At 47.9% G+C, this 16,555-nt stretch overlaps 1 protein-coding gene across 6 annotated transcripts in view; it reads left to right on the top strand.

Annotated features, from left to right (window-relative positions):
* ZNF618 (zinc finger protein 618) overlaps positions 1–16,555 on the top strand; it is a 145,294-nt gene that overhangs the window by 54,044 nt on the left and 74,695 nt on the right. For 4 of the 6 annotated variants that reach the window (XM_015279648.4, XM_040649200.2, XM_040649191.2 and 1 more), the window contains one exon: positions 9,988–10,031. In XM_015279648.4, coding sequence (XP_015135134.1) covers positions 9,988–10,031 — 44 coding nt within the window. Of the gene's footprint in view, positions 1–4,386; positions 4,408–5,166; positions 5,430–9,987; positions 10,032–16,555 lie in introns of those variants that run through there. The other 2 variants (XM_040649213.1, XM_040649214.2) reach the window with 2 other exon arrangements.

Genomic DNA, 16,555 nt, shown 5'->3' with positions numbered 1-16,555 from the left:
AGATGGTGGGGGCCTGGAGCACCTCCTGATGGGGAAAGGCTGAGAGCCCGGGGCTGTTCAGCTGCAGGAGGGAAGGGGAGAGGGATCTGATCAATGCTTCCAAGTATCTAATGGGCAGGAGTCAAGTGCGTGGGGCCAGGCTCTGCTCATTGGTGCCCAGCAACAGGACAAGGGGCGATGGGTCCAAATTGGAGCACAGGAAGTTCCACACAAACCTGAAGAAAAACTTCTCTACTTTGAGGGTGACAAAGCCCTGGAACAAACTGCCCAGAGAGATGGTGGAGTCTCCTTCTCAGGAGGTGCTCAAAACCTGCCCGAATGCTTTCCTGTGTGACGTGCTGTTGGGAATCTGCTTTAACAGGGTTTGGTGGACTGGGGGATCTCCAGAGGTCCCTTCCAACCCCTACAGATCTGTGATTCTGTGATCTTTCCTGGCTCATGGTACAGAAGTATACTTTCTAGTGAGCATTGTGCTGTTACGTGCGTCATTGGCCTTGCTGAGTATTGGGAGTGCAGGGTTCTGATGGCAGAAGTGCTCCTGTATAGCATGGGAGCCCGTGTCTTGATTGTAGGGTTGCCCCTAAAAGTGCATTTGGGGTGGGACCTGCCACTCCCCCAGCACACCTCACCTCTCCAATCTTTGCCACCTCTGGATTTTCGCTCCTCCATAGTTCTCTCACCAGGCTCTTTGCAGTGATGTCCTGTGTCAGGATGGAACACCAGAGAGGCTGTGGAGTCTCCTCCTTGCAGACATTCAAGAGCCATGGTGCTGGGCACCCTGTGCTGGACGTCCCTGCTGGAGCAGGGGTTGGACAGATGGACCCAGAGTCCTTGCCATGGAGCTAATAGAGAGCGTCCGAAGAAGGACTATGGAGATGAGGAAGGGTCTGGAGGACATGGACTCCCTGGGTTTGGTTGGCTCAGAGAGGAGGAGGCTGAGGGGAGGCCTCATGGCCTGCAGCTCCTCATGGCCTGCAGCTCCTCATGGCCTGCAGCTCCTCATGCAACTCACAGCTCCTCATGGTGGCCTGCAATGGCACAGAGCTGTCAGGGGAGGCTCAGGTGGGGCTGGGGAACAGCTGTGCCCCACAGGGCAGCGGGCACAGCCCCGAGCTGCTGGAGCTCAGGGTGCGGTGGGACACCTCTCTCAGCCATGGGGTTGGTGTTGGGTGGTGCTTTGCGGGGCCAGGTTGGGCTCGGTGATCCCTGAGGGTACCATCCAACTTGGGATGTTCCACAATTGTCCGGGGTAGTGCTGAGTTCCTCTACCTGTAGTGGGTTACCGCGTTGCCTCCCATCAGCCAAACTGCAATAGGAGTCTGTGTGCATATCCCCACGCTGCTTGCAAGGAGTTTGCCTTGAACCCAACTTTCAGGTCTTTGCCACCACATCCATGGCCTCTGCAGAGGGCCGGATGGCTGCTGGCACCCACCGGCAGCAGCGGCCGCTCCATCGGTGGCGGCATTTCAAAGCAAAGCGTTCCTGCGCAGAGCCCAGAGATGCATCTGCTCACGTGTGGCAGAAGAAAACGTGTCTAACAGTGCTTTTGTAGTGAAGTGTGTGGGATTCCGTGTAGAAATAAGTCCTATTTTAATTCTCCCTTCACGTGAGCTCGTCTCGTGCTAGATAGGTTTGTTTTATCAACTTGGAAAAGTGCCTGTATCGGGATTTTGTAAGAATTGATTTCCTGCGAGTTTCCTGTGAAATTGGAGACCTGGAGAAATTGGGTGGATTTCTGAAATTCTATTGTGTGGGTTTTCTCCCCCTTTTTTTTTCCCCGGGTAAAAAAAATAGCAATGCCCTCCTCCCCCCGAGCTTTCATTCCGCATACATTTATTCCTTAAAAATATTTCCAGCTGTTTCTTTTTCTGAGAAACTCTTTCCATCTGTAAACAAGTGCCTGATTCAGATAATTCTGTTACTTTGCCTGGTCACTCTTATTTTCCAGCTTTTAATAATGCGGGAGTTCAGGAGCAGTCAGTAATGGTTCTTCTCCTCTTCACCCTCAATTTGATTATTTTTCTCATACGGAGTGGGGGAAGGAGAGCGCCGAGCAACAGGAGATGGGAAAAATATTTTGATTACTTTTCAGTTGCTTATAATCAAGGAGTAACTCTTCTAATCCAGGCCAATTTACTGCTCTGATTTAATTCATAATTTTAATTTCATGACTTTTCTGAAAAGAAAATAAAAATAAATTAAAAAAAAAAAAAACAAAACAAAGAATAAAAAAATAAAACCACCCAAACCGCAGAAGACAAAACCAGCAGCTCAATGAGGTGCGTTGGGTTGGAGCTTTTTAATGCTTGTTTGAACAGTTGTAGTTTTAGGTTAAAATTTATTTAATGTTCCCTTTCTTCTGTCTGCCTCTGCCAGAATACGCTCCTTGAATTTCCCTGCGCTGCCACAAGAGAAAAATTGAAATTCAAAGCACAGATTCTGCCAGTGCTTTCAGCGAGTTCATAAAATTACTCATATGAATATTCCCTTGACTCAGAGGCAACTGCTTGCAGTCCTTAAACCTGTCTGGGACTACCTGAAGTATTGGGAGCCCGAACAAATGGGAGGTGATGCAGAAATCCTGGGTGTTTCAAAGGCTTTTTTTTTTTGGTTCAGTTTTGAGAGCAAAAAGCTCTGGATTTGCTCAGCACCTGGCCAGGCTGTTTGCACCATTTGTTTCTATTTTTCCCCCTTGATACCAATAGGCTGACATGAAATCTGGAGGATGGTTCTCAATCTGTGCTCCACGGTACAGCTGTAACTGGGAGAAGTGGTGTGGGTGCGGGGTGGGAGGTGGAGATGTGCCAGGAGTGTTCCCCTGCTGGCTTTGGTGTTAGCTCAGCTCTCCTGGTTAAGAGCTGGCAAATCTGCACCTTTCCCAGCAGGGATTGCACCTCTCCAGCATGAAGCTTTTTAGAACTTGTGCTTATGAGTTGCTGAGAGCTCAGGAAATGGGTGGGTGCAGGTGGACTACCCGTGTTATTAAACTGAGCTTGTAGAATGGAAGGGTAATGATAAGCAAGAAGTAAATACAATGAAATTTAATGAAAGTAGTTTCTAGATTTTGATCACTTTTTTTTTTTTTTAAACGTTTTTTGTTTGCCTGCTTACAGTTTTCCCTCCCAGGCTCCAACGTTCTGTTCCCCAGATAAGAATTTGGGGAAAAGTTTGAGCAAACCCAGTCCAACTGTTCTCAAGACCAAACAATACTACCAAAACAAAAACAAAAACAAAACTAAAAGAGAACTACTTCTCCTGCCAATTGAAATTGGCATAGAGAGCCCCTGGGTTCAGGCTGTAGGACTGAAACTCTGAGTGTGGAAAGCTTTGTTCCTCTTTCAGCTTTTTTAGTGAAATCCTGTGCTCACACCTGACCTGTGGGCTGTCCTGGGCAGGTGGGCTCCAGGCCCCATCACCAACAGCCAGCGGTGTTTGGGAAGCACTGCACGGCTTTGTGGCAGCTGCGGACCTGCAGGAAAGCAAGGTACTTCCCAGGTGTGCAAGTGTTGTGGTACGTCATCAGCTTTTAATTCCTCCTGCTAATGCAGGGATGGGCACCGTGTGTGTGTGGGACCTGGAGAGCACCTGTGGCTTCACCTGCGTGGCCCCGTGGGGACCAGAGCATCATCTCTGAATCTGAGGTGGGTCCTTGGGTGGGTCCTGGCTCTGCTTTTGGCTGTCCTTGCACAGTGTGGTCGTCACTGCTGGGAACCACCACCCATGGCTGCCAGATTACGCTGATGGGTAACGTGCCTTAAAACATATTCTTTGCCTTTTGTCCTCTCCGGGACATTGGCCACCAGCAGGAAGGGGACAAGCCAACCTTGGGTGATGCTGTTTTGAAATTGCTCATTAACAGCTGATTTCTTTTTACAATGAGAGAGGGTCCAGAGGGGGGCCACTAAGACGAGCAGAGGGCTGGAGCACCTCTCCTATGAAGAAAGGTTGAGGGAACTGGGCTTGTTTAGCTTGGAAAAGAGAAGGCTCCAGGGAGACCTCATTGTGGCCTTCCAGTACTTGAAGGGAGTGTATAAACAGGAGGGGGAATGGCTGTTTACGAGGGTGGATAGTGATAGGACAAGTGGGAATGGTTTTAAACTGAGACAGGGAAGGTTTAGGTTGGATATTAGGAGGAAGTTTTTCACCCACAGGGTGGTGACGCACTGAACAGGTTGCCCAAGGAGGCTGTGGATGCCCCATCCCTGCAGGCATTCAAGGCCAGGCTGGATGTGGCTCTGGGTAGCCTGGGCTGCTGGTTGGTGACCCTGCACATAGCAGGGGGTTGGAACTGGATGAGCATCGTGGTCCTTTTGACCCCAGGCCATTCTATGGTTCTATGATTCTATGAGCACCGGATTCCAGCAGGTGTGACCCATACATGTAGATGTGGTACATGAGCCCATGCAGGTCAGGCAGCTGTTTAATGAACTTCCTGAATTACCCCCAACTAAACATGCTCCAGGTGTGCAGATGTGGTGACCAGGTGGGGACGGACAGGCTAATGATGGACTTGTGTCCCAGTTGGACTGGATGCCGGTGGGTGGACCTGTCCCAGTTGAGTTTTCCCTGTGCCACAAGAGCAAGAAGCAGCTTCTTCCTTTACGTGCTCTTCTTTAATACTGTGGCTGAAGAAAAGAAATGCCCCTGGATGCTCACGCCTGATTTTGGAACTGCTCTGTGTTAAAGCAGACCCCGTGTGTGCTCAGCTCTGCCAGGGCTCCCTGCCCTCCCAGGGGAGGTGCTTGATGGAGCTCAGACTTCCTCCTTTCTGAATCTTTTTTTTTTTAAATTGTTTTGGTTATTTCTTGAGGGGAAAACTGCAGTTGAGGAAATAGGGAGCGCATTCCTCCTGTCCGATGGGCTTATTTGTTCCCTTGTGGAAAATTCAGCCCTGTCAGATGCTGGTGCTGCCCCTATGGATGTGCTGAGGCGAGGAGTAAGGATGGGATAAGCCAAAGCTTTCCAAAGTACCAGAGATCATTTAACCTCATTTAGGCAATGCTTTGCCTCTGGGAAGCACACAGACATGGCTGCTCAGCTCTCCCAACTGCTCGGTGGCGCCCTTTGCTTTTAATTAAATTTGAGGGAGATCACTGGGGTGGGGAGGGCGGAGAAGAACAAAGTAGGTGAAGTTGGGTCTGTGTTGCCACTCAAAGGTCAGGACTTGAGCTTTGCCTTAGCATCCCCATCGTGGCAGCAGGAACCAAGGGCGCAGGTGTATCGGTAGGTCCTGGTGTTGTGCGGATGTTTTGGTGCGGTGTGGGGTTCCTTCTTTCTTTTTTTTCCTTTTTTCTCTTCAATGAAAGTTAAACAGAAGACTGCCAGCATCTTAACCTTTGCTTATTGAAAAGAAAGAAAGAGAAAAAAAAAAAAACAACCACTTCCTGCACGTTCTGTGGCTCTGAAGTTAATAATAACAGGCAGCGCAGGTAGGCAGGCCGGCAGTTATTTTTATGGCACATTCCTTTGTAAGACCTGTTTTCAGTTGGTTATCCTGGTGCCAAATTTTAATTATTTGGAGTGAAATTTTCCATGCTGAGTGTGTGCTCCTGGCTCCCTCCTGACCTGTACATGTGCTTTGTGTTCCGCCAGAAAGGACTGAGCTCTCTTTTGCAGTGTGCTCAGGTCGCTTTTGCCTTTTTTCTCCCCCTTTCCCCCCCCCCCCCCCCAGGTAAAACAAACAATTCCACCCTTCTACAAACAATCTGTGGGTTTAAACTCTCCTTACCTCCGCTTCGGGAGAGGCTGCGGGAGGACCTCATAAGTATCGGTGGAAACACAGAATCGGTGCCGTGGGTGGGAGCAATTAATTCCTAGAAGCATTAATTAACAGAGGTGGGATCCAGCTCAGTGCAGGGCTTGGTGTCACAAACCCTCGCTTACATCTGCCGAAGTTTTGGGTCTGGGCTGCGTAACCATAACTGAACCTCGTGCTTCAGCCTTCCAAAATCTCATTTCGCATCTTAATGCTTTTTAGTTATGTTGTTTCCTCTCAGTAACTGTTAATTTTACTTTCAATTTTCCCCACATAGTGTAACCCTTTCTCTAAACACACATTTCTGGGGTCAGCTGTGCATCTGCTTGGACTCCTAATTTTTGACACTTTCTCCTGGTAGGAGATGCTGACTGATACATTTCTTATTTATCTCATGATTCACTTTCTGCTTGTGTTGGGGAACATATGGTCAGAAAGCACATTCTGGTTTTGTGCATTTTAATTTAATAGCTATTTATCTGTGTTAGTTTTGTGTAACTACCCTCGATGTACCAGGCACGAAAGCAGCTTTAGGAAGTCTTATTTTGAACTCTAAGTTATTTGGTGCTGTGTTACTATTACGAGTGGGAGCGTTGTCTCCATTGCAGCTCTCCATACACCCCATCCTCGCAGACCGGCGGGACGGGACGAGCCCTGCTGCTCTGCTTCCTCAGTTAAAAATGAGGAAATCATTCACATAACAAACTGGGTGAGCTGGTGTGGGAAGGTTTCTCTTCGCCCTTCCTGAAGACATCGCTCTGTTGAACCATTTCAGCACGTTCAGGTTGAAGGTGCTTGAATGGGGATGTGCAGCGATTGGACGCATTGACTTTCTTTGGATATTTCTAGTCTTTAGATGAGACTTCTGAGAAGTTAAATGCAGCGTTTTGTTTTATGTGGATGAAACGGGGTGCTGGGCTCACAACAAGCCATGGGTTGGGCTGCTGAGCCGTGGGCACCTCTGTACCAACGCTGCAGCCACAAGTACGGCTCCATGGGCCCGTGGCCGTGGGCTCCTTTCTGAACGTGATATTTGCTTTGTGATTGATGAGGGTTGGAGCCGCCTAATGGGGTCCTCAGCATTGTGTCACGGTCACCTTGCTGGCAGCATTTTTGTTGGGATAGGCTTATTTAAGAAGCAGTGAAACTTTTACAGAACTGTATGTGATTTCCTTTGGCCTTGGCTTGCTCTTTAGGTCTGTTGGATTCATGCTAAAGGGCTTGCAGCAGCCCCAGATATTATGCTGCTATCATCAGTGGGATTTTGAGCATCTTCCCATGTGGGCAGGCTGGGGGCTGCTCTTCTCCTCCCTAGGAGCTTATAAACAGGACTGTTGGTGTGGGCAGATGGTGATAGGACAAGGGGGAATGGCTTTGAACTGAAAGAGAAGAGATTTAGGTTAGATGAGAGGGGGAAATCCTTTCCTCAGAGGCCCCGGCACTGCTGCCCAGAGCTGTGGGTGCCCATCCCTGGTGGTGCCCCAGGCCATGGATGGGCCCTGGGCAGCCTGAGCTGGGGGGCAGCCAGCCATGGCAGGGGTGGGGCTGGGGGCTGTGAGGGCCCTTCGACCCAAACATTCTGTGATTCTATGCTAACAGCATCTTGTCTTGTTGAAAACCATCTTATATGTGTCCAGCCTACTAAGTCTATGCTTTTGTTGCCTTCTTTTTTATATATTTTAATTTAAAAAAATATTAAAAAAAAAGTTTTGTTACTTACATTCATTAACTATATTAGATATTTTATATGAGGCCCAAGACAATTCCTCTTCACTCAGTGTGTCCTGGGCAAGCCAGCAGGTTGTACACCCATGAATTCTGTGTTGAGAGCTCTCATCTCCTGTGGTTTCTCTTTTCTCTTTTGAGGCAGAGAAGTCCCTCATGTTGGTGGGGGTCACACCATCAAACCTCTCTTTGTGTGCTCCTCACACACCTCTCACCCTTTGCACTGATACATGTGGCATCGTGAAAGAAGGGAGTCCCAAGAATTGCTGAGGAAAAGAGGTCAAAAAGCAAAACAAGCCTGTTGTTAGAAATGGTATTTCCCAATAGAACTTCCCAAAATAGCACTTCCTAAGCCAAAACCTTTCCCTGTGGGTGGGCAGCGCTGGGTGCCAGCAGGTGATGAGCCGGGTGTGGGTCTCCATGGGGACGGTGGGGGTCCCAGTGGGCCCATGATGTGGCAGCTGTGGGGCAGTGACCCTCCTGGACATGGGGCCCTGCAGGCGATGCCATGGTTGGGTTTTGCAGATATCTAAAGGGATGGGCACTGCGGTGTCCCCGATCTCGGTGGGATTTTGGACGATGCCAACACCTCAACACCCCACATGGCTTCTGCCCTGCCGTTGTACAAAGCCTCCTTTTCATCTTTTCTTTTATTTTTTTTTTCCTTTTTTATCTTTTTTTTTGTACACACAGATCTAATCTTCTAGAAAATGCCCCGAAGGTTTGAGCAATCTACCAGTTGCAGGAACCCATAAAGCTTTTTTTCTTTTTTTTTTTTCCATTGTGTAAGCATGACAAATCATTAATTTTTGATTGATTGCTTTGAATTATGGGTGCTCTGACATCCTTTCTGTAGCCGAACAGCTGTATAACAAATGAACATATCAGTGCTCACAAAAGATTGGAGATCTAACAGAAGCAATTACATTGTCAGCTCCTCCCTTCTGGCTTTTCCCAGGCAATGGAGGGAGGAAATTTTTTAGCAGAAATTCCTCAAGTGGCTAACAATAATAATAAAAAAAAAATAACTTTTTGTAATTCAATTAGGTTTTTATCTCTTCATTTCCAGTGGATTTCGGAAGCGTTCGGAAGCCAGGATGCCTTTCTGCTCCTGTAACGCAAGGAATCCCTCTGAACAAAATTTCACACGAAGAATTAAAAAAAAAGAAGAAAAAATCAAATTGTGATTTTCGGCTGCTACTCCTTTAAGATTTCAGAATTGCACCACTGCACTAAATGTGACCTCCATAACTTTTAAATTAAGAATTTATGCTGGCTTGAAATTTATGAAATATTTCAGCATGAAAGAAAGCCTTTTTCCCTCAGGAAAATTGAGCAATAAATCACAGCACTCTCGATTTACTGCCCTACAGCCAGCCAAAGATAGGATTTTTTTTCCTTCCCCCCTTCGTTCTGAAAAAAAAAAATGTAATCATATAAGACAGCTTAGCTGCTATCCTCCCACTCTCTAGAATTTTTAATTTCAGCTGTTTCTGCTTGGATTTATTTCCAATATTCCTGCTCGGCTTTTCAATTTCCTCAGTTATTAAATTTTAATTCAGTGCATTAGCATTTAAATTAAAAAAGGGTTTATTTTATCGAAATCGTTGGCTAGCCCCCATCCTGCTGCACATGAATTGCCTGTTTCTGCCATTTGCACAAAATGTGAAATGCAGCTAATATCTTTTAACTTATATTTGCACAAATTCAGAAATAAAATTTCTGGGTTTGGAATAATATTGTCTTTCCAAGGAAGGCTCTAATCAGAGAGCCGGGGAATGGAGGCAGGGAGGAGGTGGCTCCGTGCCCGTCCCCTTCCCGTGTGCAGGGACAGGATTGGGGCACCCATGGGGAGCAGCGTGGGCTGGGCCAGGTGTGTATGGGACAGGGACTGTCAGGGCTCTGCTCCAAAGAGCCCCTCATCCAGGAAGAGGGAGGCTTGGAGTTGTGGTTTGGGATGAGGAGGGATGGAATTGAGGAGGTTGGGTTGATGTGGGTTGGGATGATGCGTGTTGGGGTGACACCCGGCATCCCCACTGCCTGATCCAATCTGGCGCAGCGATTGCAAGGCACTGCTTTTTTGTATGTGTGAATTTAGGCCATCTGAGCGTGGATGCATTGAATTTGGATATTTCCTTTCTGTAAGTTGAATGTTTTGGCCTTATTTTCCTCTTGAATGGGAAGATTCTTTGCTTCAAGCTTTGGGGTGCTACGGTAGAACGCAATAAAATAATTGCACGAGCGATCTCCAGCATTTGCTGCTGGTTGAGTGTTTTTGAAGGAGAATAATAAAATCACCTCCTTGGTGGAGCTGTGTCTGAAGTCCTGCTTTGGTCTGCTGAAAACTATAGGCTTGGACGTAAGTGCGTGGTACATTCTGCCACAATTGAGCACTGAGGATTTGTGCAACTCGGGGTAGTTTTGGTGCAAGGTGCACCAGAAGAATTAGAGGACAGCCTTGTATTCTTAACCTAAACTGACTTTTTTTGATGTCTTCTGTCTTTCAGGCTGACGAAAGCAACAGCAGCGGGAGGAGGAGCTCTTCCAGCAGGTATGTAGCAGTTTTCCCTTCTTTGTGGGGATGTGATGGGCAGGTTCAGCTTTGCTCAGCTGCATTCCCCATCTTGGTGATGGATGTCAAAGAGGGACTGCATGAGGAGGATGAGTTGGGAGCTGTTGGAGGGCAGTGACTGTACACCCAGTTAGATTTTGCTGGAGGTGAGATAATTGCAATGCAGATAATTCTAGCTATGGGGACTGTGAGGAGAAGCGTGTGTGCAGTGCACGCATCTGTCTGTGTCTCCTCATGCATGACCACGCTGTGGTGCAAAGACGATCTCCAGTTGTGCCTCTGCCACGATTCACATGCAGCACAGCAAATTCCTTGCCTGTGTTCTGAAGGTTTTGTGGTGAAAATAGGTGGAGATGTAGGAGCTGAGTGATGCAAGGATTTAAGTGGTGACAACATTGAAGATGTCTTGGAGGAGAGCACATGGCATGGCAAGGGAGTGGGCTGCAGTGGGGAATGGGAGTTGGAGAACAAGAGTTGGAGAATCGTAGAATGGCTAAGATTGGAAAAGACCTCTCAGATCATTTAGTCCAGTGGCCAGCCCACCCCCACCATGTCCACTGACCGTGTCCCCAGGTGCCACATCTCCACGGTTCATAAACACCTCCAGGGACAGTGACTCCACCACTCCCTGGGCAGCTGTGCCAATGCCCAACCACTCTTTAAGAGGAGAATTTTTTACTAATAACCAGTCTGAACCTCCCATGGTGAAATATGAGGTCATCAGCTCTTATCCTGTCACTGTTACCTGGGAGCAGGGGCTGACCCCCACCTCTCCACAATCTCCTTTCAGGGACTGTGGAGGGGTCTGCCCTGAGCTCCTCTTCCATCCCAGCTCCCTCAGCTGCTCCCCATCACACTTGTGCTCCAGACCCCTCACAGCTCCATGCCCATCTCTGGACACGCTCCAGGGCCTCCACGTCTGCACTGCAGTGAGGGCCCAGCACTGAGCACAGCACTGAGGTGCGGCCCCACCAGTGCCGTACAGAGGGACGATCCCCTCCTGCTCCTGCTGGCTGCACTGCTGCTGACACAAGCCAGGATGCCGTGGGCCTTCTTGGCCACCTGGGCACACTGCTGGCTCGTGTTCTGCTGGCTGTCAGCTCACACCCAGAGCCTTTTCCTCCATGCTGCTTGCCAGCCACTCTGCCCCTGCATTTCATGAGCCCATTCTGGCTGGGCCTGATCTCCTGGTTGGTGATAGGGAAGAAGGTGATGGGAGGGATGTCAGGGAGGTGTCGTCACAGGGTGGGGGGACTACAGAGCACCCAAAGCACGTTTGTGGGTTACATCATTGTCAATGGAAGAAAATAAGCAACAGAAAACAGCAGTGAGTTTGTCTGCCGTGGACAACGTTTGCATGGTGCCAGGCTTCACCCCAACCTGGTGTCACCTCCACCTGCTGTCACGTGCCTGGCTGTGGGCACCTCTGGGGTGCCCAGTGGATGGAGCTCCGCAGGTGGATTTTGGCAGTGCCAGCATCCTTCTTATGCAGAGGAAAATTGAGGTTTTCTCAGTTTTGGGAGGCTCATCAGAGAGAACCAGCGGTGCTTGCTCTCAGGATGGCTTGAACAAAGCACCAGAAGGAAAACTGGGAATTGGCTAAGGAGCTCGGAAACAAAACCCACTTCAGCGTCTGCCTACCTGAACCAAAGATGGTCACAAAAAGCAAAATCTGTTCACATTTAAAGGAAAGTTCTGCCAGTGGCTGAATGCTGAGATTTGGTTTTGATGAAATCAAACTGTTAGTGGCTGGCAATACAAGCTGGTTGTTTTTCAAAGTTGTTGCTGCCCGAATGTGTCTCATTAATTGCAAGCTATCATGTGAGCTTTTAACTATTAATTTATATCAGTGAGAAGTGTAAGCAAAATAAGGTTGCCAGGGCAACTACACCCTTTTCTTCCTGTTGGTATTTTTTTACTGGCTGTTTACTAGCTCCATCTTAATGTGGTGACCACAGTATTGGGTCGCTCCTATTTTTATTTATTTATCACAGCGAATTGATTTTATTCTGTTTCAAGTAAATGTTAAAAGCTCCGAAGGCGCAGGATTTTTCTGATCTTATCACCTCTGCAGCTCTGATCGGGCCTGGCTGCTGCCTTTGAAATAACATTGGTTCAGCATGCAACTGTTTTCAGCTGAGAATTGGTGGTGGCAGAAAGAACTGTCTGTTTCCTACCTTATTAACTGGTGTGTGGATCCCGTACCTCGCTGTGTGCTTATTAATGGGATACTGTAAAAACGAAGGAGAATTATTAGGAGCATAGAAAAAAAACTCTTCTTTTAAGGGAGTGAAAGGAGAGATGGCTGTTTGCCTTGGAGAAGATGACAACTAAAAGACAACGTGACAAAGCTGCGCGTGTTATTGAATGCTCCAGAGAAGGTAGATCACAGACTTCCTTCTCCTTCTGCAAGAAAAGAGAGCCAGTCAACAAAATTAAAGGGTAGGAAATTAAAAGCCAGTAACAGGAAAGCTTTTTTCTTTTTTTTTTTTTACTTGTGTGATGGGCAACTGGAGCTGTGGGAGCGCAGTGCCATGAGCTGAGCAGAGGGGCTCGGAAGGAACCCAGGTGGAAGATGCCATCCGTATGTGATGTGGGCTCTATTGGAGCAGGGACGTTTCCTGGGGATCGGATATCCCACTGCTGCCTCTGGAAAGTTCCCGGAGCCTTTGGAGCCCCATCAGTACAAGGTGGAGCAGTTGGGAGCCCCGCGTGCCATCGTTAGGACTCGCAGGAAGGCTGGCAGCGTGGAGCAGCGTTGGGGATGCAGACCTCGGGGTAATTGCTGGGAATCTCCGTAACACCAGTGTGAAACAAACTACTTACCAGTAATTAATGTCAGCGTTCAGATGGTGGGCTCTGGATCTTGACAAGAAATAATTGAAAAACCAAATGTGCAATTATGTCTGACAAGCAGCGCGTGCTTTTCTTGGTCACCAGAGCCTTGTGTAGTCATGTGTTAGACACGTTTTATATAATTATTACTGTTTATGTGGTGGGTGTCAGAGGAAGGAAGAATTTTAGTTTCACGTCCTCTGTTGGCTATTTATTTTAAAGTCATTAGATTTGTTTTCAGACTTAACTACACTTAATGTGCGAGACTCCTGCTGAATAAATCAGACCCTGATATTGGAATTGCATCTGTTTGCGGAGGGAATGGAGCCAACTGGAAGCTCAGCCCCTGTCTGCACGAGGGCTGTCACCAGCCGGGGAGCCCGCTTGCAGCACAGATGTAGCTCTGCTCTGTGCCCAAAGCAGAGGTAAATGTCAGAGCTGCTGGGGTTGTGAGCTGGCTGTGAGGGCATGGATGGGTCTCGACTTTACTGCGCTATTGTAGGGGTTGCAGAGAGAGTGAGAGCTTTCTTGGAGATGGAGTTCCCAGCAGCCCCTCTAGGCTGGGGCATGGGCATCTCCCGGCTCTCATACAGCACAGTTTTCCCCTATGCACCAGCCCAGGCTGTGGTGCTCAGGCCATCTGTCAGTTTTGGTCTTTAGCAAGATGGTGCTGTCAGGAGAGGCTGTGTTTTGGTAGACCAAGATAGCTGGGAAGGTGATGCATGCTGCTGCTTTGTCTGCCGTACCCAGATTTCAGTACTTTCATTCATGATACCTCTTCAAAAAAAGGTCTAATTTCAATAAGATGAGTGAAAAAAAAAAACTATTTCAGTAACACATTTCCAGCTGGAGGAGAACATACCAAAGAAATGGTTGCATATACTTTGCTCATTCTCAGTTGCTCCTTTGCCCTATTGGTGGCATCTTTCCTCCTTTCCTTTGCTTGTGTACTTTGCAGACACATCATCCCTAGCGGCTCTGTTACCCTCAGCCTCTAGGAAAGGGGTGTGTGTGAGTGTTTCTGAGAAGGAAAGCTGTTTAAACTGTTTCCCTTTTATTTTAAAGACCACCTGAGGGATTTTCAGTCCCAGAGCATGAGGAGCTTAAGACACCCTGTGTTAGGAAGAGAGAGAAGTATTAATAATTAGGCAGGGTATTTAATAGCCTTGGTGCTCTCAGAAGGATTCTCACCAGCCATCTTCAGGAAGGAACAAACAGAGCAACAAACAAAGCAACCGGCTGATAGAAGAGGAGCGAACAGTTCAATTCTGCGCTGGGATGTGGACAAGAGCTGTGAGAAACCCATGAATGTTTCCTTGAAACCCAAAAGGAGGTCGGAGTGCCATAGATGCACATGTGAAAGGAGAGGCAGCAGCACACAGATGCATCCCAGCTCCCATGGGACCGACTTATTTTCTGCACAAGCCACACTGCTAAACGTCAGAGCCCAGGAGAGCTTCTGGTGACGTGAGGCAGAGCAGTGCTTCGTTCTGGAGCTGTGAAGCACTGAGCTGCACTAACAGTAATGCCTTCAGCAAAGTGGGGTTGCCAGGACTTGGTTTTCCTTCGGCCATCCGCTCTCCTGGGCAGCTCGGGGCTGTCCTGACATGGCCTACAGTCTGCTATTTAAACACGCTCATCTCCAGCAGCAGGACATCTGCCACCCCGTCTGTGCTGCTCCGCAGCTGAGTTTACCGGTCCTGAGGTCCTGTCTGCTGTTCTCTCCCATGTGCTCGTTGTATCCCACTCCTCTCACACCGTGCCATTGCTGCCTGTGGCTTCATGGCTGGCTCTGGGGTGGGCTTTGGCCGTGCCGGGACCTCTGGGGGTTTGCAAGCAGTTCTCACCCCCTCAGTCATTTCTGAGGCGAGCAACATAGAGCTCTTTCACTGATATGAATAAATCCTTAATCTGTTCTCTTTGTTTTCCCCTGAATTTCTTTGTCTCTGTTGACATTACCCTGCTTGAAAATTTAAAGACGCTGGCAGCTGTTCTATTATCATCTTAAATTTAGTTTTTAACCTGCATCGTTTGTATGTCACACTTCTTATCAGGCTGAATTCTTTTGCTTTTGGCGAGTGCTGAGCGTTTGTTTTTTGTTGAATAAGCCATCTTTTTTTTAATTTGGTTCAACTTTCCTCTTCAAACCGTCCTCATGATACTCCTAATAAGGACTTAAGGGAATTTGTTTTGCTAATAACTGAGGAATTCTTTGTGACTCTTTGCTGTTGTCTTGCTTTGCGTTTTAATGTTTATTTTCTAGCAGAGAGGTAGCCTGGTTTGGTCCCATCATTTACCTGTTCTGAAGGATTCGGAGCTACTGAGCATCCCTTGAGGAATGAACACACAATTAAATTCCTCTTACACTGACTGAAGCAGTTTGTTGTCAGGAAGGGCTGTGTGTTTTAGAGCACCGTGATAGCTGGAAAAATTAAGATGCTGTTTAGTTTGTTTGTTTTCCCCAAATTTTAGCAGTTGTTTCATTCATGGCATTACCTTTTCAAAAAATGTTTGGTTTAGTTTCGTCTTGAGACCCACACGACTGGAAAGCAGCTGATAGAGCATGCTGAGAACGCTCTGAGCAGGTGAACGCTCACATTCCTGGTCAGAATTTCTTTTTTTTTATTGCACAGGAAGATCACTGCTAAATACAGGCAGTCAGTTAAATGACGGTGAGGGCTGGCACTGGGATCACTATGTAAAGCTCAGGCTGTGGTGGTGCATCACATCCAGTTAGAAGTCACAGAATCATAGAGTTGTTTGCGTTGGAAGGGACCCTTGAATGTTCACATAGTCCAACTGCAGTGAATGTAGAGGCACCCACAGCTCTATCAGGTGCTCAGGGTGCCGTCCAGCCTGACCATGGGTGTCTCTTCAGTTGCTTCTTTCATGAGATTTTGCTGTTAGATGGGCCTTGGTCTTCGTGCCCCTCACACCACACCATGTGTTGTGTAGTCACCTCTGTGGTTTCAGAGCTGGCTGCCCTTGGAAGCAGGCAGTCATCCTACCTGATGAATCTTTCTTGATCCTTCTAAATGTTTGAACTCCATAATGATGGTGATATTTATTGAGCAACTAACCCAGTAGCACTGCGTGACCAGGGGCTTGCGTTTCAGACGTGCACCAGCAGGTGCTGCCACCGTGTGCATTGCTTTGTCTCACTGTGATGTCTGTGCTTGAACATTCGTGTGGGTTCCCAGACACTAATGGAAAAAGCCAGAAACTGGAAGGCATATTTTTGACTCAAGAGACAGCCGAAGAGGTTGTTTGCTGCTGTGGGGGAGAGATACCCAGTAAAACGATCTCTTTTCCAGCAAACCAAGCAGAGTGTGCCTCAGTGACCAGAGGCAGTGATTCACGCTGGATGCACCATCTTTGCCTTGGAAGCTACTGATACATAGGAGGCACTCAGCAATGTGGCTTTTGCTCCTGAACCTCACACATGGAAACCAAGACAGCCTTCATGTAAAATAGGCACTGGGTCAGTCTGTAGCAGTGGCTTTGGTGGAGGAATGGCCATGAGCTGTGTCTCAGGGCACTGGCTGGGCAAGTAGGGAGAATATGGAGAGCTGAAGCAGGAGGCATGGAGATGAGAAGCGGTGTTCATCTCTAACACTGTGAAAAACAATTCCTGCCTACCTCTTCTTTCAGATGACTTCTTGCCCAGT

The sequence above is a fragment of the Gallus gallus genome, chromosome 17 (genome assembly GCF_016699485.2).
Source record: "Gallus gallus isolate bGalGal1 chromosome 17, bGalGal1.mat.broiler.GRCg7b, whole genome shotgun sequence".
Taxonomy (NCBI): domain Eukaryota; kingdom Metazoa; phylum Chordata; class Aves; order Galliformes; family Phasianidae; genus Gallus; species Gallus gallus.
This window is presented reverse-complemented; position numbering and strand designations above follow the sequence as displayed.